The 20,528-nt window shown below is 47.7% G+C and overlaps 4 protein-coding genes across 5 annotated transcripts; 2 read left to right on the forward strand and 2 right to left on the reverse strand.

Moving 5' to 3' along the window:
* The first annotated feature begins 1,203 nt into the window (after window positions 1–1,203).
* On the forward strand, window positions 1,204–7,555 carry LOC120669531 (alternative NAD(P)H-ubiquinone oxidoreductase C1, chloroplastic/mitochondrial-like). 2 transcript variants are annotated; one of them, XM_039949300.1, is made up of 11 exons: window positions 1,204–1,439; window positions 2,028–2,212; window positions 2,381–2,476; window positions 2,682–2,763; window positions 2,859–3,039; window positions 3,542–3,635; window positions 4,387–4,602; window positions 6,350–6,739; window positions 6,822–6,898; window positions 7,028–7,131; window positions 7,202–7,555. In XM_039949300.1, the coding sequence occupies exons 1-11, from the start codon at window positions 1,352–1,354 to the stop codon at window positions 7,339–7,341; spliced, it is 1,653 nt and encodes a 550-aa protein (XP_039805234.1). In that variant the 5' UTR covers window positions 1,204–1,351; the 3' UTR covers window positions 7,342–7,555. The 2 variants fall into 2 exon arrangements, with proteins under 2 accessions (XP_039805234.1, XP_039805235.1); XM_039949301.1 differs by having other exon boundaries at window positions 1,226–1,439; window positions 2,697–2,763.
* LOC120669534 (tuliposide A-converting enzyme 1, chloroplastic-like) lies at window positions 7,202–9,157 on the forward strand. The gene is made up of 2 exons (XM_039949303.1): window positions 7,202–7,314; window positions 7,865–9,157. Exon 2 carries the CDS (start codon window positions 7,950–7,952, stop codon window positions 8,943–8,945), a length of 996 nt encoding a protein of 331 aa, XP_039805237.1. The 5' UTR covers window positions 7,202–7,314; window positions 7,865–7,949; the 3' UTR covers window positions 8,946–9,157.
* A 280-nt stretch (window positions 9,158–9,437) lies between these two features.
* LOC120669533 (2-hydroxyisoflavanone dehydratase-like) lies at window positions 9,438–10,854 on the reverse strand. The gene has a single exon (XM_039949302.1). The coding sequence runs from the start codon at window positions 10,781–10,783 to the stop codon at window positions 9,686–9,688; it is 1,098 nt and encodes a 365-aa protein (XP_039805236.1). The 5' UTR covers window positions 10,784–10,854; the 3' UTR covers window positions 9,438–9,685.
* Window positions 10,855–17,732: 6,878 nt separating this feature from the next.
* LOC120671348 (probable carboxylesterase 7) lies at window positions 17,733–19,642 on the reverse strand. Its single transcript, XM_039951645.1, has one exon. It carries the CDS (start codon window positions 19,344–19,346, stop codon window positions 17,925–17,927), a length of 1,422 nt encoding a protein of 473 aa, XP_039807579.1. The 5' UTR covers window positions 19,347–19,642; the 3' UTR covers window positions 17,733–17,924.
* Between the last annotated feature and the right edge of the window lie 886 nt (window positions 19,643–20,528).

A 20,528-nucleotide genomic window follows, 5' to 3' on the forward strand; every position in this document is an offset into this window, starting at 1 on the left:
AGGAGAAGCGCAAGAAAGATCAGGAAGAGATTCAGAAGAGAATTGCAGAAGTGGAACGTCAGAAGGCAGAGGAACGTGAAGCTGACAGGGAGAGGAAGCGAGAAAGGGCCCGCCGTGCTAAGGAAGCAGGGCCTGAAGCTATTAGGAAGGGAAAATATCCCCGGTGCATTCAGTAAAGCACCATCATGTAATCCTACCTAATCAGCTATACCTTGCGGCTCAGGTTCTATGACATGCATGTTATGATCTTCGTTTTCTTGTTCCACTGCTTAGTTCATATGAGATGATGTACTTGTTGACCCTTCACGGAAATTAGCTGTCTTCTGGTGAATCTGAATTAGCATTGGAAGAGGCCACCCGCGGTCAAGAGCTGCTTGCATGTAAGTCCGTCATTATTCGGTATTTGTTATAAGCATCAACTCCCAGAAATCCCCTTCCGTTGCCCAATTCGTCACAGTCTGAACGGTTAGGAAATGAGTCTTTGGATTCACATTGAATATCTCGTGAATGCATTTGCGTATGGAACCAAAACTCCTCTCTAAGGATTTATCTATTCCGCACTCTCTGCGTTCAAAAGCTGATAGATTTACTACATACGCTTCATGAGAAATATAGTAGTCACCATAATGAACTTGAAAAAGAAGCTTGCTCGACATATCTGGCCACACAATAATGATATTAAACTGATTGTTAATCTACTGTGTCAACAAAAGTAATTACAACATAATCTATTTGTAAAGCGTAGAAGAATTTTGGTTACCTGCAGTCGCCGGCTCGAAAATCCGGTAGGGCTTCGCCTCTCTCCCTCCCTCTCTTTTCTTGGTTTCTGGAATTTTAGTGATGCAAATAATGAGGGGGGGCCAGCCAACCCTTATATAAGGGCGGGGGAGCCGGTCGCCCTGCTGCCGGGCGGTCGGGGCCCGCCGCCCCGTTGCCGGGTGACCGGTCCTCCAGGGGTTTGTCTGCAAAAAATTTCGCAATTTTTTTTTGCAAAAAAGCCCCTGCCGCCCCACAGCGGGGCGACCACGGGCGGCCGGCCTATATTTCTGTAGATTTCGAAAACAAAAATATATTTTTGTAAAAAACGAAAATAAAAAAATAAAAAAAATCGCGCCGCCGCGCCATCGATCAGCCCGCCCCGGCGCCCCTCCCTCCCGCGCGGCCGCAGCCCGCAAGCTTCGAAGTAGCAAATCTACCAACACGGGCCCGCCTGAAGCCCATCGAGGCTCTGCTCTCCTTTCTCGCTAGCTTCTTCTTCCCCCAGAGACGGCTGGCTCCTTTCTGCTCCCCTATCGTCGGCAGCTACGACCAGAGAAGCGCCACGTCTCGCGCGCTTTTCCGCTCCCCGCCGATGAGCTGCCGCGCGTCGCCGTGGAGCCGCCCGTCGCTCCCCGCCGGGCTGCTCTTCCCGACCTCGGGGCGGCCGCGCTCCCCACTCGGTGAGGTCCACGAGCCCCAGCCCGCGTCTAGATTTTGTGGTTGTCTGATTTAGCTGCTGGTTGCTGCCTGCCTAGTTGGTTGTGTTGGGGCCTACGTACAATGGTTAGCAGGTGTTGTTCAGTGCGCATACCGGGTAACTACTTGGCTTAGCCACGAGGATGATTTTGAATTTTGGCTCTGGTGTTATACTGTTACGTCTGATGCTTCTGATTCCGGAAGCATTTACAAGCATAGTCTCTAAAGTTCTCAAAAGAGACGGGAGAGTTAGATTTTTTAAACGTTTGATCTAGATCACTAGAGGGGCATGCTCGATAAATTTAGAGCTGCACTGTAGAGTCGGTGCTATTGTTTATAGAACTTTTCACCGCCAAGCTCGAACTGAACGCGTTGTAATCAAACTTATGGTTGATGCCATAGATAATATAAAGCCAATATCCGTGCTTTTGCTTCACGATTGTAGGACAGCAAAGCCCCTAGAATTATGGTCTTGCATTTCAAAGTAATTTTGTATTCTAGTTTCACAATTGGTATGAATCCATGTAGGTAAATATTTGCAGCTTAATTGATTGGTCCTTGGTTACTGACAGGAAGTAGGAATCTGTGGAAGAATTCATGGACACTAGGTGTTGGTGTTCCAAATATTTTTGCACTGCCGTCAAGGATGTTCAGATGCATGGCTTCAAGTGGCTCTGGGGATGATGGTTTTGCTCGGCCTACATCAACTGACGAAGGAGTAGCGCCGTTGCCATTATACTCGTGGCCAGATAAGCAGGTCGACTGATTATTTTTACTATCTACTCCAGCTTAAGATCACCTGCCATTTACTGATGTTTACTTTCACCTATTCATGAGTTGGTAGCTATTTTAGATTTATTATATGGTTATCCTAACTAAGATTATAATGCTGTTACTGAATGTGTTTTGTTTTCCTTATTCTCAGCGACCACGTGTGTGCATTTTAGGTGGTGGATTTGGTGGCCTTTACACTGCTCTAAGACTAGAATCTCTTGTGTGGCCCAGTGATAAGAAGCCTCAGGTAAAATGATGGTGCTCTTATGCAAATGCTCTTCCATATTTCCTATATACTATTCTTTTTATCTTGAACTGGTGGATATTGCAAAATTACATTAATTTACATGATGGAATTTTATGTAACCCTGTCTTATGGGTCTTATATTTTCATGGCAGCTTCTTCTGCATTCTTCTCGCACTTATTAAATTCTGACAGTTTGCTAAGAAAGAAAAACAAATTACAGGTTATGCTGGTTGATCAATCTGATAGATTTGTATTTAAGCCCATGTTGTATGAGCTCCTATCAGGAGGTACTGCTGTTTCAATTGTACAAATGTTTGATTGTACATAGTTTATTGTTCCTTCTCACATGATTTCAACTGTTATAATTTGATTTTGTTGCCAGAAGTGGATGTCTGGGAGATAGCTCCATCTTTTACAGAATTGTTGAAAAACACTAGTGTCCAATTTGTGAGGGACAGTGTAAAGCTTCTGCGACCTTCTGATCACTTTAGAAGAGAACCTGGAGAATCATGCACTGGTGGGGTTGTTCATCTGGAAAGTGGCACTGTCATTGAATATGATTGGTAAGAATAACAAATTTACATAATTGCAATGGCTGCCAATTTTAAGGCTTCATTTTAGGAACAAATTTAAAGCAGTTTGCTACAATTCAATCTTTTTTCATGTAAAATAATGTTTAAGGATATTTGTTATTGAAACATAAGGGCAAGTTGTTATTGCTGCTATAAAATTTTGAGATTATGTAAAATTGTAAATACCAGTGGCTGTGCCACTAATATGTAATGTAGTAAACTTGCGATTATCGACTGTGTACCTTTTTCTGATAACCATGTAGCCTTTGTTCAATCCTTCAGGCAACTCCTGAATCAGGATTTGGATGAATATTTGTTTTTTATTTAACTATTAGATTATAAATAACTGATAATATGGAACCATAGAACACAATTGTAACTTGTATAACTATGTTTATGCAAATGGCTAGATTAAGAGTTCTTGCTGTTTGAAATTTGATGGCTTAGATAAAATAAGCTTGTTGCTGACATTTGTTCTGGGATGGGCAGCCAGGCTCGTTCTAGCTTTAGGGGCTGAAGCTAAGATCGATGTTGTTCCGGGGTCAGCTGAATATGCACTTCCCTTCACAACGTTAGAGGATGCTTTGGTAAGCACAAATCCCCTCATGAAATTCATTGTACTCTTTTGAAAGAATCTATTATTGGCGCTACTAATTTTTGCACAACACCAGTGAAAAGATAAATATCATCTACTTCTACTCTGTGCTCTTCATTAAATATTTTGTAATATAACTATCAACATTTTCTGACAATCTATGCAACAAGTGAATCATACCAACAGCTGTAAATGAGCGTCAGATAGACTAGGAAAGTAGGAAAACAAACTAGTCTGGCGGACACAAGTTCACAGTGTTCTTTTCGTGTTGGTTCGCAGGCCACTCCATGTCCAGTGAGATTGGCACTGCAAAACTTTCAATGGAAGTCTACTGCTCTCATCTCTGTGTCTTTGATTAATGGAATCCTTTAATTCTCCGAAAAAGAGAATCGATACAAAATTGGGAGCCATGATTTGATATATGTCATGAATTTGTTATTGTGATGGTAATTAGCTGTGTCTAAGGATTATAGATCCTGTTGTGCAGCATATATAGCTTAATTGCTCAACCATGAGTCCATGATTATCAATCTTTTGCTGTCTATGTTCTGACAATCTATGTTACAAATGAATCATACTTTTGAAACAATTCAATATTTTTAATCAAAAAATTAGGGGGGGCATTCTTTGATATATCACCCATTTGTTACTATCTGTAATAGCTATTTCTAGGATTATATATCATCCATGAGTTCATAATCATCAACTTCTTCTGGTGTTTATTTCTTAATATATTTTTGTAGAGAGTTGAAAGCAAGTTGAAAATGCTAGAAAGGAAACGGTTTGGTAAGAGCTCTCCTAGTATTGAGGTGGCAATAGTGGGGTTGGGCTATTCCGGTGTTGAATTAGCTGCAACTATATCTGAGAGATTAAAGAACACTGGGACTGTCAAGGCAATAAATGTTCAAACAACCATATGTCCCACTGCTCCACAAGGAAATCGTGATGCTGCTGTGAAGGTGAGAAACTAAGGTTCTATACATAGCTGTTTTGGTCAGCTTCATGTTAAAAATTGTAGAGTAAAATGCATTGTGGGTCCTTAAACTAGTGAGGGTGTGTCAAGTAGGTCCACGAACTCCGAAAGTGCAGATTTGGCCCCCTAATCTAATTAAGTGTGTCACTGGAGGTCCAAAACCCCTTTGACTGGGTCTGACCGCCTACGTGGCATGCTGACTGGGCAATGACATGGACCTGACATGTGGGACCCGCTATTTCTCTGCTGCTCCTTTCTTTCTTGCGCCAGGCAAGAACAGAGCCGAGCGCAGGCACTGCTCCGCAGGGCGTTCCACACCGCCTCGCACCACCTCCTTCCAAATCCGCCGCGCCCAGGCCTCCCTCACTGCCCCAGCTCCCTCCCCAACCTCTCCTCACCGAGCTCCGGCTACCACCCGACCGGAATCGTGCCGCCCACCTCCCGCCATTGTTGCCGCTACCGAGCCGAGCTCGAGCTCGAGCTCACGTGGCCAGCCCGCTCCAGCCACCCTCCGCCCCCAACCAACACGCGGGATTGAATCCAGGTGACCCCCTCTTGCGTTTCCGCCCCTTTCCCCATGGAAATCATCGCCGGACCGACTGGACCGCCGAGCGCCACTGCAGCCGACGCGGGGCGTCGTCGCACCTGGCCGTAGCCCTATTCCGCTGCGGCCGCCACACGACGATGATCCTTCCCGCCGCGCGAGCCGGAGCAGGAGCGAAGCGGGCGCCTTTTTCCGCGCCTGCGCCGACAGTAGCGGTGCTCGGGTTCGTGCCGCGGCGGCGAGCAGGGGCGCTGAGGACGACGAGGAAGCGCCCAGCCAATGACGGAACGCCCGCCCGCCGACGTCAAAGGTGATGTCCGCGCCTCCCAGGATTGACGGTGTGCGGGGGCAGCGAAAGCGGCGGCGCGCAAGGCCGGCGAGGCTGCGACTACACGCACATGGGTGAGGGGCTGCAGCGTCGCGACGGGCCAGCCGGGACGGCCACGCCGAGGCCCTGCAAGGCCAGGCCCTGCCTCACTCGTTCCAGCGGCGCTGCTAGTGAGCGCCGCCCTCGAGCAGGGCCGCCGCGCGCAGGCGAGGTCCAGGAGGCTGCGCCGCCAAGCGCCGCGCCGACGGCGACGGCGAGCTTCTCGCTAGTCAAAGCGCCGCCCCCTTCTGTCCCTATGACAGGTGGGGTCGTTGACCCTGCTGACAGGTCCCACATGTCAGGTCCATGTCATTGCCCAGTCAGCATGCCACGTAGGCGGTCAGACCCGGTCAAAGGGGTTTTGGACCTCCAGTGACACAATTAGATTAGGGGGCCAAATCTGCACTTTCGAAGTTCGTGGACCTACTTGACACACCCTCACTAGTTTAAGGACCCACAGTGCATTTTACTCAAAATTGTAATTGGTAGCACATTCCATTTGAATGCACTAGGATGGTCTTGTCCCTCTTGTCTGTTCCAGTTGAAGGGCTGTAGCTTTAGCGCAATATTGCTATACTCATGATGCAATCCCTTCTCCTTTTGTAATATTCTCCAAACAGTACATTTCCATTGGGTTATTTATAGATCCTATGCAATACAACATGGATAAGTCCTGCTATTGCTTTACTCCTTCATATAGTAGTGTTGTTGGTCCATGATGATATTGTTTTCATACTTGAACTTCCTTAGTTGAGGAAATTATATATTCTGAGCTAGCAGCTAATCACTGAAGAAATTTTGGTTCCAATACTTTCTTATCAGGTTCTTGAGTCTCGGAATATTCAGCTTTTCTTGGGATACTTTGTGAGCTGCATTAAAGAGGCTTCTACAGCTGATGATTCAAGTGGCATAGCTACAGATTCTGAAGTTGATGATGATCATAAGAAACTAATTTTGGACCTTCAACCTGCTGAAAGAGGCCTCAAAGGCCAGACTCTGGAGGCCGATTTAGTGCTGTGGACAGTGGGTTCAACATCACAGATTCCCCGGTTACAGCCTCCTGATGCTCCCTATGTGATTCCTCTCAATGGTCGGGGGCAGGTGGAGACTGAGGAAACCCTTCTGGTGAAAGGCCATCCCCGGACATTTGCGATTGGTGACTCAGCAGCTCTAAGGGATCCATCAGGCAAACTTCTCCCAGCCACTGCACAGGTAAGAGATTTGCTGTATTTGCTCCAGGCCAATGCTGCATTTTTTGTAGTTACTATGTCACTAACGAATTTTCATCTCCTAGGTCGCTTTTCAACAAGCAGATTTTGCTGGATGGAATCTCTGGGCAGCAATCAATGATCGGCCTCTCCTGCCATTCAGGTTCAAATCTGGGGACACCTTTGCATTTGTTCATTTATTCAGTTCTTGCCGGTAGTATTTCATATCTTTGTAGGAACTAGGAAGGATTGGTCTTCATGTTAAACATCAAATACACTGAATGTTTTGCAGGTTCCAAAACCTTGGTGAGATGATGACGCTTGGTAGAAATGACGCTGCAATAACTGCAAGTTTCATCGAGGGACTGACCTTGGAAGGACCTCTAGGACATGCTGGTACGAACACTTCGGATCATGTTCTTTCAGTTTCGCCTATGTGTGAATAAAATTGAACTTTGCTCTGTAGCTCGGAAGCTAGTCTACTGCCTCAGAATGCCCACAGATGAACACCGGGTGAAGGTTGGAGTCAGCTGGTTAACGAAGACTGCGATCGACTCACTTGCCTCCGTGCAAAACGCAGTAAGTGACATGCTCACAAGCCCATGACCGTGTCCGTATGGCTGTCAGATGCATTGTGACCAGCCGATTCCGGAACCGGATGTACTACTGGGGAGCAAGTTGAGATCGATATTATGTACGTAATTGAGAATCTTGTAAATCTTTCAAAAAAAAAGGATCTTGTTAAATAGTTGTACCATACTACTTGTGAATTAAGATGCTATGGTTCTATAGTAATCATTTGCAGAAGTGATCTACTTTATCTGTTGCATCAGAGCGGGGATGTTTTATAGAAAAAAAACAAGTCCCTGCCACGCTAATCCTTGTAGAATTTTCCAAAAATGTTTTTTAATGATAAATTTTCCAAAATTGTTGTGGGATTTCTTGTGTTTCGAATGGAATTTATAGCATGGCTGTCAGTGAAATTGCGAAAACTCAGAATGTATTTCTTTTTTATTCCAAAATGGAAAAGATTCTGATGCACATGGGAAACAAAAATAAGGTTGGTTGAAGTGCCGTCGTGTTGAAGTCAACTCCCACCAACTCTTAACAGCATTTTTCATTTATATAGGAGTATGTTGCTGAAGCCTGAAGCATCCAGCTGAATCGCTGTGCTGTGCCTGTAGGTGGCCAACTCATTTCCTCCCCCAACTCCCATGGGCGACTACGGCACCGCCACCAACCCCTCCTCGCCGCCCGCGGCCATGGATCCCGACTCCGAGGTGACCTTCGACTTCCTGCCCTACCTCTGCCAGTACAAGAGCGGCCGCATCCACCGCCCCGGCGGCTCCCCAACGGTCCCCGCCGGCACGGACCCCGCCACCGGCGTCGTCTCCAAGGACGTCCGCGCCGGCCCCGCCTCCGTCCGCATCTACCTCCCGCCCGGCGCCGCCGGCAAGATCCCGGTCGTCGTCTACTTCCACGGCGGCGGCTTCGTGGTCGGCTCGCCGGCGCGGCCGAGCACGCACAACTACCTCGTCGACCTGGTGGCCCGCTCGGGCGCCATCGTCGTGTCCGTCTACTACCGCCTCGCGCCGGAGCACAAGCTCCCCGCCGCGTACGACGACGGGTGGGCGGGGCTGCGGTGGGCGGCCACGCTCGGCGGCGGCGAGGAGCCCTGGCTGCTGGACCACGCCGACCTCACCCGCGTGTTCCTGGTCGGCTGCAGCGCCGGCGCCAACATCGCGCACAACACCGCCGTGCGGGCCTCGGCCCCCGGCGCGCTCCCGGACGGCGTGGCCCTCCGCGGGCTCGCGCTGGTGCACCCGTACTTCACGGGCAGGGAGGCCGTCGGCGGCGAGGTCGCGTTCGGCCCCGAGATCCGGGGGTACATGGACCGCACGTGGCGCTTCGTGGTCTCGGAGACGGTGGGGCTGGACGACCCGCGCGTGTGCCCGTTCGTGGACGACGCCGCCCGCCGGGCCTCCGCCGGGATCCCGTGCGAGCGTGTGCTCGTGTGCGTCGCCGAGAACGACTTCCTGCTCAGGGAGCGCGGGCTCTGGTACCACCGGGAGCTCAAGGCCAGCGGGTACGCCGGCGAGCTGGAGATCTTCGAGTCTAAGGGCGTCGGCCACGCGTTCCACTTCGACCTGCTCGGCTCCGAGCAGGGCGTCCAGCTGCAGGAGCGGACCGTCGCTTTCATCAACAAATGAATGGAATCTCGGCTCCTGATGTCGACAAGGGTTCATGAAGATATATTATTGTCTATTTCTCATGAAATAAGTGTTTATGAGTTTTGTGCTACCATCGATCATTTCCATACTTCAACTCGATCATTTCCATACTTCAACTGTAATACCTTGAAATTTGCTTCATCTGTTCCTGATCCCAACTAAACTTTCAAGGTTTTCAGATCGTTTCGTTACTCGCGTTCCCTTCCTTCTCCATAAAAAACCTATCAACGTGCCTTATTGAATACTAGCCCGTCTCAAAATATAAGCATTTTCTTCTGCTAATTATATTTGAACATTTGTCTTATTTAAAAAATTTATAAAAATATTATTTATTTTGTTATGACATGTTTTATCATCATATATATTTAAAGTATATCTTAATTATTTTTATTTTTTCTCAAAATTTTTGAATAAGACGAATGGTCAAATATGATCTGCAGAAGTCAACAAATACTTATATTTTAAGATGGAGGAAGTAATGATTAACCCGCGGTTATTTTGGATAACTGGGACTGAGTGTATGTATGGTTTCACTCGCCTAACAAATATAGGATCTCCCTTCATTCCGTGAAAAATATGTCACGGATGTGGAGCTTGGGAGGATGGAAACATCAAATCGTCAATCAACCACAAATTACCCGAGGATTCTTGATCCAACAACATGGCCATGGGAGATCTGATCTTCCCTTGCAGCTGCAGAGCACTACTAGGTGCTCACTTCACTTGCGCAGGAAACTGAGGACGCGCTCCTGCATCTCCTTCGCCCTGTCGCACCGCGGGTTGATGCAGTAGAAGACGTGGCCCTCGCCCATGGACTCGAGCAGCTCCACCTCGCCGGGGTACCCGCTGGCCCTGAGGCTCTCGTAGTACCAGACGCCCCTGTCGCGGAGGTCGTCCTTCTGGGCGACGCAGACGAGCACGCGGTCGGCGGCGACGCGCGCCGCGCTGCCGCCGGCGGCCTCCGAGAACGGGTTGGACAGCGGGTCGTCGAGCCCGGGGGAGCCCGGGTACAGGAACCGCCAGAACGCGTCGGCGCGCGCCTTGCGCTCCTTCCCCGCCGCCCCCTCGTCGCCGATGTCCACCGCGCCGCTGAAGTAGGGGTGCACGATCAGGAGGCCCCTGGCGCGCACGCCGAGCCCGCCCGCGCGCGCGGCGACCACGTGCGCGATGGTGCCCCCGGCGCTGGCCCCGGCCAGGAACAGGCGGGACAAGTCGCCGTGCTCGGCCAGCCACGGGTCCGGGTCCGGCCCGCCGCCGCCCGCGGCGTGGGAGGCCACCCACTTGAGCGCCTCCCACGAGTCGTCGTACGCCGCCGGGAGCGGGTGCTCCGGCGCGAGGCGGTACTCGGGCGCGACCGCGAGGACGCCGGCCTCCGCGGCGAGCGCGTTGAGGTAGCTGTGCGTGAACGGGTCGGCGGCGGAGCCCACCACGAAGGCGCCGCCGTGGTAGTAGACGACGACGGGGAGCTTCGCGCCGCGCGGGGTGCCGGGCGGGAGGAAGAGGCGCGCCCAGACGCCCGTGGCCGGGTCGACGACGACGTCCTTGGACACGACGCCCGTGGCCGGGTCGGCGCCGGCCGGGACCGGGGCCATGTTCATGAACCGCTCCACGCGGCCGCTCCTGTACCGGCGGACCATGGGGAAGAAATCAGCCTGCACCTCCGTGTCCGGGTCCGCCGCCGCCATCGCTCGTCCCCGGCGTCGGTGCGGCTGCGAGGCTGGCCGCGCGGCGCTATGTAGTGGGGGAGGAATCCCGGACGGGTGGAGCGCGCGGACCAGACGGTTGGTGTAGTGGCGCAGACGCGCAGCGATGCTCATGGCGACGCTGTAGCTGTAGCGATCGTTGGGTTGGTGCGGAAGAGCGAGGTGTCGGTGACCAGTGAACGACTACGACTTGCTTGGTGCCTTGGTGGTGCGACACTGCGACCATCCATGGAAAGGGTAGGCCGTCCTGTCGCTGTCGCTGTGCCGTGTGGGGAGACGTTGCTGGTGAGTGGGCCCGTGGGTTCTAGAAGACCAGGAGCAGGTGGAGTCGGGTGGACCGCGCCTGACGTCAATGGTCGCCAATCGCCGTGCCTATCTATTGACCGCCAAACGGGCTGGACCAAAGGGCGCGGCCCATAAAAGCATGACGATCCAAACATGGCATGGCCAGATCCACATCGGGCTCGGGCTGGCACGGCCTGATAGGACGTGCCCGTGCTCAGCCGCATGTGACATGTCGGGCGGCCTAAGGCTGCCCGCACTGCGTGTGTGGTAAACGCTCTGGTACCCCGACCTACAGGACAGTTTTAGGGCAGTCCCAATCGGAACACTACTCGGTGGTTTCTATGCCTGCCATCTCAGCAAGAAACTCCGTTTAGAAACTACAACATAACATACAACGCATCGAGTCTTCATGTCCGTCCGTAATCAATTCTAGCGATCCCTTTCTCTCCCCTTTCACGCGCTCTTTCCAGGCTGCAACGGCGAGCAGGCACGGCAACTCCAGCACGCAGCAAGATCGAGCTTCGGGCTAGTTCGCCGAGCGGTGGGTGGCTATGGTCCGCCGGGCGGCGAGGCCAGAGTAGGTGGCGAGCTCTGCGGCGCCAAACGCCGTGCCTATCTATTGACCGCCAAACGAGCTGGACCAAAGGGGCGCGGCTCGAGGCACGGCCCATAAAAGCATGATGATCCAAACATGGCATGGCCAGATCCACATCGGGCTTGGGCTGGCACGGCCTGATGTGCCCATGCTCAGCCGCATGTGTGACATGTCGGGTGGCCTAAGCACGGTCCGGTTAAACAGGCGGTCCGATCGATCCGGTTTTTTTCCACTTTGATATAAAAATCAAAACACTAGTTGATAGGTGCTGATATATTCAACACAAGGATGGCCCGATCTTCATGACAGTAAATTCAAAAATAAGGATAAATTTACTACGAACAGCGAATAAATAGCTTTATACCTGCCAAGGTTGGATGGGACCAAGTGACGGGAAGAGAGACACCGAAACTTTGAGGACTTCGACTCGATCTCCGAACGATTGCAGAACCACAAATCGAGACTAATTCACATAAAATGGTGCAGCCGAACTGGAAACCGTTGAGCATGAAGTAGGGGATCTCAGAGAGATCTTCCTCACAAGTCTAAGAAGAACTCACAAGAACAAATGTGTAAGTCACTCATCATCAAATTAGCTGAAATACCATATCGGTTTATCAAATGATTAAAAGTTCTTTTTTAGTACATATAGGGGATATTTATACTAGGAACAACCATTCTAGATAGGTATGGACTAAAGTCTCCATGTTGGAAGGTGGAAGGCCAACAGGTGAATCATTCACGAGATGGTCTTCAATTCCCGCGCGTCTCCTGGACTTCTGCGCAGTCTCAGTAAAAGGACCGTTTCTCCCTATTTGGAAAGTCGAAATGATAAGCTGTTTGTTGAGTGTGAAACTAGACTTGATAAGCTTTCTAGGCATGTGTAGAATGCACCATGAAACTTTGTATAATGGTACAGTATTGCATGAGAAGTTGAGCAACATAAATCCTCGGGCAAACTCTTAACCTTCTGAGCAGTCTTCAGTGATTCGACCATAAATCCTTACTGGGGAGTCAAAAGGACGTGAAACTTGTTGGGTTGGAAAGTAGACTTCATTAGCTTTCCAACGGGTACTCATGGCCTTCAGAGGTTGCGTAAATTAGGAGATAGAGCCATTTCTCTTGGTGGTCCGAACTGGCTGTCCGAACTGGCTGGTCCGATATGGCTGGTCCGATCTGATTGGTCTGATCTGGTTCGGACTAGTCCGAACTTGTTGACGTGAACTGGTTCCTGATTGCTTGGTGTTCCAATCTTCTTTATGTACATGTCTAAGCAGAATCAAAGTGGAACATTTAGGCAGTATAGCATTCTCAAATATATTAAGATTAGTTTCAGATAGGAGTGAGTTCACCTCTTTTTGGAGTATTTTTGTACGGTTGCGTGTAATTGGTCAATCATAAACATATTTATGTGTAACTTGAGTAGCCTGTGGGGGTATATCCTCATCACTAGCCCTCGGAAAAAAAAATATATCGCTCGCGCGATAAAATTGAATTCTATCATCTGAAAAAAGACGTAACTCAGCCGATTAAGTTTGTATTGGTTCATACGCTCGGCCCATTAAGTAATTTAATAGATTTTTGATGATGCTATCAGATCCACACAACTACACGCAGAAAGATTCATGGAACCGTTTGCTGTCATCAAGTGATGTGACAGGTCTTGTTTAGATTCCACAATTTTACACCAAAAACATCACATCGAATATTTAGACATATGCATGGAGTACTAAATAAAATCTACTTGCAAATTTTTTTTCACGGATGTGTTATAAATCGCGAGATGAATCTAATGAGCCTACTTAATCCATGATTTGCAACCGTAATGTTACAGTAACCATCTGCTAATTATAAATTAATCATGGATTAATTAGGCTCATTAGATTCGTCTTACGATTTACTCCCCATCCGTGCAAAATGTTTTATAAATAGACTTTATTTAGTGCTTCGAAATAGTAAGATTTTCTTTCAAAAATTTACGTCAAAAAAATCTAAACACACCGTGCTGACCATGCATGCAGATGAGCATAGCTGCACATGCAACATGCAAAGCATATCCTTCCTTCTTACTTTACTTATTCTTTTTACCTTTTATTTCATTTTATTTTATGTTCATTTCCATTCTATATTCTTTTATTTATCATGTAAGAATAATATTTATTATTTTTATTTTGTAGATAAAATTGTTCACGTGTAAGAATAATTTATTTATTATGCATATTTTCTTATTTTCAATATATAATTATTTGTTCGCAATATTAAATTATTTATTTGTTTGGTAGAGTAAATTATTATGCGACGTTGATCTATTTGTTCATGGTATTTATATTTTATTATTTATTCTATATAACTAAATGTTTGCGATGTATAATTTTTTTGTTCATTGTACATTATTATTTATCTATTATGTTTAATTTGTTTGTTCGTAAAAAATAATTATTTATGCATGTCTTAAAATATTTTTCCCATATTTCGACATTATATGTTTAGTATGATAATAATGTTTTAAAAATATTTATGGAAACATCGGCAAGGATAATCTTGTTTCGAAGATCTTGTCATAATAAAGATAATGATGTAATCCAAATTTAATTTGGATGCTCAGTTTGATAGTTATAGCTTTTTAAATTCAGATTTGCATGTATATAGATGGTGTCAGTACTTTTGTCTACTAATGCATGCATGCGCATATTCTCTTTTCTATTTAGCTTGCAACTTGCGCGGAAACAATCAACCGAAAAATTAACTCATGGACAAATGCTCTAACAGATCTAAGATACGGCCCAACATACCATCTACACCAAGGAGGAATTAATTACACGCGCTTCATGTGATGGTTGCTGAAATTATCACATGGAGTGATGGATAGCTGCGCCCACTATTTCCTCTAAAAAAATAGCTGCGCCCACTAGTCCCTTCTTGGCTCGGCGCGACTATACATCGCTTTAGATTTTTTAAAAAGAATTACCGCTTTTATTCATATATCAGGATGATTGGTACAAACTCCTCGCTATGTTTGTTTGACTTGTTAGCTAACTAGTCAGTAGTACTATTTTCTCATACTAAATCAGCACCAGCCACCAGCTACCAGCTAGTCAGCAGTACTGTTCTCTTATAATAAATCAGTACCAGCCTTCAGCCACAGCCAAACGAACACAACGAATGAGAAAATAACAATCTAACATGATGACCTACTGAATTACCAAACATGTCGAACCCAGGAGAGGAGCCACATGAAACAGGCGGCATGTGTCGATTCACACATGAAACAGGCGGCATGCGTCGATTCAGGTGATGGTTGGGTAATCACGCGAAGCAAAGAGCGAACTGGTTTTTGGGCCACAATTAGGCCCATTTAAGGAGAAAAGAATTTGTACATGCAAAGAGAATTGGAATAATGACATCATCCAAATGCATGCTATTTTAAAACTAAAAAAGCTATAAATATTAAACTGAGTATCCAAATTAAATTTTGATGGGACTATTATTTTTTTTATGATAAGATTTTTAAAACAAGACCACACTTGCCTATGTTTGCATGATATTTTCAAAAATATTTTTTTACATTAAATAATTAATTTGTGATCATGGAATAAATAATTATTTTGACAAAAAAAGAATAAACATAGCAAAAAATAATAATATACAACAATCAAAATATTAAACATCGCAAACATTTAATTGTATAATGAATATCGCGAACAAACAGGTCAATATCACGGAACAATTTATTCTACAAAGGCAAACAAATGAACCAACATCATGGAACATTTGATTGTAAATGAGCTTTAGAATGAGAAGAGGAAAAGAGGAAAACAAATAAATAATAAATACAAAGCAGTACAAGAAAAAAGAAAAAAAACTAGAATTGGCAAAATAAACACAAAGAAGAAGAAGAAAATGTTATAGCACTTGCAGCTTGAAGTCTCCAAAAGAAAAAAATGGAAAAAACAACTCATGGGCCTATAAAGTCTTAATGAGCCCAAAACACCTGCGTTGCTCTACTTGTGCCGGAACAGTGGAAGACGGGCTCGTGCCATTTGGTCATCTATAACCATGCCCGCAAGCCTTTAGAACCAGATGCCCCTACTGATGGAAGTATAGTGTCTCTACACTGCAGTACTGCAGAGGGATTCTTCCTCACTGACCTGTGAGCCCCACCGCACCCTACTGATGGTGGCACTTAGCCCTACTAATGGTTTGGGTTGAAATGAGTTTTATAGATTGAGTTTTGGTGTGGAATATATGTGGGTGGATTAAAATGAGTTGTACTAGATAATAGGGTGGAGCGGAGCAGACTCATAATTGTCCTTGTTACGGAGATAACATTATGCTAATAGAATGGCTAAACAACAATCAGGAAGCTCCAGATTGGCGCAGCCGTCAAGTGGTCGAGGACATCAAGGCTATGAGTTACAAGATTAATTCATCCTTCCATCGCACATCCAGGAGCCACAATGAAATTGCTGATGCTCTAGCAAAGAATGCTCACTGTCTAAATGTCTCTTTTGAGGCTAGTTGTGGAAATTGTTTCCATCAGCATGGATATAACGTTATCAATAATCTATGTAATACGCCACCTTGGGTTAACTGTTGTAAATTTCAATGTCTTTAATGATATTTCTGCCCTTTCGGGCGTTTTCCCTTTAAAAAAAACAGGTTGAGGTGGGTTGAAATGGATATTTTGTGTAAAACTATGACTACATACAAATATTGGTCCCACATTAAGACCTAGATCCTAAAATTAAAAATCACGCATTCACAACATAAAATTTTATTAAACTGATTGAAATTTATTGTAGATGACTCAATATGACTGGAAGCTGCTCTGTGCAAAGCAGTGTGGTTAGACCTACATGTGGGCCCCATGTCAAGAGTCGGACCCTAGAAATAAAACCTCGTGTTCACATTGTAAAATTTCACTAAAATTCATTGAAATTTGTTGAAGACGACTTGGTATGACTGGCAGATATTCTGTGCAAAGTAGTATGGCCAGAACTACAGGTGGATCCCACGTCAAAAACCAGACCCTAAAAATAAAACCTAATGTTCACACAATAAAATTTATCAAAATTGACTGAAATTTGTTTGAGATTACTTAGTATGACTAGCAGCTACTCTGTACAAAATAGTGTGGCTAGAACTATGTGTGGATCCCATATCACGAGTCGGACCCTAGAAATACAACCACGTGTTCACACTATAAAATTTTATTAAACTGGACTAAAATTTGTTGGAGATGACTCAGTATGACTGGCAGCTACTCTATGCAAAGCAATGTGGCTAGATCTAAACGTGGACCCCATATAAAGAACCATACTCTGGAAATAAAATCTCACGTTCACACTATAATTTTATCGAAATTGACTGAATTTTTTTGAGATGACTCAGTATAACTGGCAACTACTCTGTGCAAAATAATGTGGCAAGACCTACACTGTAATTTTTTTAGGAAACAGATTTTTATTGGGTTGTAATTATAGTTTGACTAATAATTTATTATATTATAAATTGAAATATTTGGGTTAGATTAGTGTGTGGTGGTATTGATTTGGAGTGGAGTATGTATTATTAATTTTCCTTGTGAGAATGAATTGATGTGGGGTATGTATTATTAATTTTCCTTGTGAGAATGAATTGATGTGGGTATAGTTCGGTTTCCGGCCCATTTGCAGGGGTAGTGACGCTCAACTAAGTTACTCGCAAGGGGCTTGTTCATTATCATTTAATTTTGTTTCGGTCACAAAGGGCTTTTTCGTTATATAGTTTTGTCCCGGTCTGTATCACAATCATATAATATGCATACATAATGTGCCTTGGTTGGTTTATCTTAGAGTTGCTGAAATTTTGATTAATTTCAGGGATTTTACTTTTAAGTCTGTCACTATAAACGGAGTAGCTCTATATATCAAATCAATGACTTCGAGGTCAGCAATGTACTACCATTTATTTCTTTTTCTTCACACTGTTTCCTCAGAAGATAGTGTTCTGTTTGGTAATTTACAAGCATTTGCATCAAAATAGCATCACCTCTGTAACGAACAATTTCCGTTCTAAAGAAAAATATGACGTTTAAGATGATCTGGTCCATTTTTAAACTAGTTAGTTTCTCTTAAATATCTTATATTTAAAAATGGAGGGGGATTTCTCTGATGTAGGTTGGTATGCATGTAACCATTCTCATAAGGCAAATTAACCATAAGTGATCTTTGTAGATCTAATTAGCACAAAGTAGATCTAAAGTGAGCTAAAGTCGATGTTGTATGACTCAGAATTGTGCTGAAATCTATACAGTGACAAAAAAAAGGTGCGCCTCTAGATGTGCATTAGCACTTTCGCTTGCAGCAGGACCCCATCGTCGCAGAAGACTACGGCCTAGCCACGGCCGCGGCCACTGCCGGCGATGAACTCAGCCACCTTGTCCGTCTCCCGCTCGGCCTTCTCGCTCCTCGGGTTTCCTACGAAGTGCACGTGCGCCTCCCCCTCCGTCACGTACGTCTCCACCTCCCCTCGCCACCCGCTCTTCCTCAGCCCCTCCGCGTACGCCGCGGCCCGGTCCCGGAAGTTGTCCCGCCCGGCGATGGTCACCAGCACGCGCCCGCCGGCCATCGCTTGCCACGCGCCCGGCGCGGCCAGCGGGTTCACGTGCGGGTCGTCGATGCCGAACCTGCCGCCGCACACGAGCGCCCAGGTCTGCTCGAGGCCGTCGCGCGCCCACCTCTCCCCGGGCTCCGCTCCCACCGGCTCCTTGCCCCAGAAGTAGGGGTTCAGGAGCGCCACGCCCGCGACGGCCGCGCCGCCGGGCAGCGGGCGCCCCGCCCCGGCTCGCACCGCCAGGTTGTGGGCGATGTTGCCGCCGGCGCTGTCGCCGGCCAGGAAGATGCGCGTGGCGTCCCCGTGGCCGGCGAGCCACGGTTCCGGCCCCGACAGGCAGTTGGACGCCGTCCACCGGAGCGCCGCCCACGCGTCGTCGTACGCGGCCGGGAGCGGGTGCTCCGGCGCGAGGCGGTAGTTGACGGACACGGCCACGGCGGCCGCCTTGTGGACGAGGATGTTGAGGAACGCGTGGTAGAGCGGCGAGAACGGCGACTCGATCACGAACGCGCCGCCGTGGAAGTAGAGCAGCACGGGCAGCTTCGTCGCCTCGCCGCGCCAGCTCCTGGGGGGCAAGTAGAGCCGCGCGCTGACGCCGGTGTCGGCGCCGAAGGCCACGTCCTTGGACGCGACGCCCGTGAGCGCGTCGACGCCGGGCGGGACGGTGTCCGTGGCGAGGAAGCGGTGGACGCGCCCGCCCTTGTACACGAGCACGTACGGCCGGAAGTCGAACACGACGGTGTCAGGCTCGCCGTTCGTGCTGCTGCCGGCGGTAGTAGCCGCGTCGTCCGACGCCCTCAGCTCTTCCGTGCGGATTGTGGCACCGGCGGCGGCGGCGCCGGACGCCGGGGCCGCGTCGGTCGCGACCTTGGCATCGCCGCCTTCCGCTGCAACCGCAGCGATGTCAGAAGCCTGCACACCATACGTCGTGACATTGGCGTCGCCGGAGGCCGGGGGCGCGTCGGCCAGGACATCGGTGTTAGACTTGTTCGCCACCGCGTCCGTCGTGGCAGTGGCGTTGGCCTCGACAGCGGCAGCGGCGCGGTCCACGATCAGCCGCATCCTGCCGGCGGCGGCCTCCTCGCGGACGGCGATGTCGAGCGCCGGCTGCCTGGTGGACAGGTAGAGGAGGGAGGTGGAGAAGAGGAAGGGGAGCACGAGGCTGGCCAGGCACCTGGTGCAGGAACGCGTCCTGGACGCCATCCCCGGCGCCGCGCCACCCTGCTGGCTGCCGCTCCTTCCCCAATCCCAGGTGCAGTTCAGCTACTGGCCATTCAGATTCAGGGTTTGCATCGGTGCGGCGAAGTCGGTGGGAAAGGTGGATTCGCCTGCCGGATAAGGCTTGCGCACGGGCGCCGGCCGCAAGTCTGCAGTGGGAGTGTGAGTGCGAGGCAACGGCATGGGCCAGGTGGCGCGGTAGGTGCAAGCGTGAGACAAAGATCAGTGGGTTGCACACGGCCGGAAAAAGTTTGTGCCCTGCCGTGCCACGAGTTTGGGCACTGGAGTGGATCACCTCCTTTTCAGCGAGAGCGGGGTGGCGCCGTTTGCTGCAGTTTTTATTTTTTCGGCTGGCCAGAAAGGCTGTGTACTGCGAGCCATTGTTCACATCCAAACTACTTGTTTTTTAGGAAAACATCCACACTACTTAAATGTGGACAGCAGCGCAAGGCCGCAGCCCGCAAGCAGACAAGCGCGGAAAGGCCCAAAGAGGCCCCTCGACTTTTTAGAATGTAGGTTGTTTTGATTTTATTAAATTCACAGTATTTGTCATATATCTAGATATAATTTACGTTTAAATTTATAAAAAATCTATGAATATATAAAAAAATCAAATCGATCTACATTTTGGAACGGATGAAGTACCCTATATTACAAAGAATCCTCGTTTCTTTCATAAAAAAGTATATTTTACAAAAGAAAACGCTTCGTGCTAATTGTTGATAATTTGATATTAACCAAGTGCGCACTAGCCTAAAAAATCATCTCTACCGAGCGTATATATTTTTGTTTTCGCGCCATTTACATTACATGGTTGCTCCACGATCACCATGTGTCTACAAGGAGAGGCCACAAGGCTTAGGTCTAGTAAAGTAAAAAAACTTATAGGCCCAGGGCCTGGACCCTAGAGTTAGTGGGAAGACCCCCAACTTTTTTGAGCGATGGAAATTTTCCCATCGAATGTTTAAGTGCTAGCAGCGCCGAAAATCATCTAGCGTGACACTCGCGGTGCGTAATCTGTGCAGCACGGTGCTTATGTGGACGTGTCTTTTATTGTCGTCACATGCCACAATACTGAAATAATAACTGTTGTTAGTCAGTAAAAATTGAAAATTAGTGTTCAAATACTAGTCGGTAAAAACTAGTATCAAACTATTAGTCGGTGAA

The sequence above is a fragment of the Panicum virgatum genome, chromosome 4N (assembly GCF_016808335.1).
Source record: "Panicum virgatum strain AP13 chromosome 4N, P.virgatum_v5, whole genome shotgun sequence".
NCBI lineage: Eukaryota > Viridiplantae > Streptophyta > Magnoliopsida > Poales > Poaceae > Panicum > Panicum virgatum.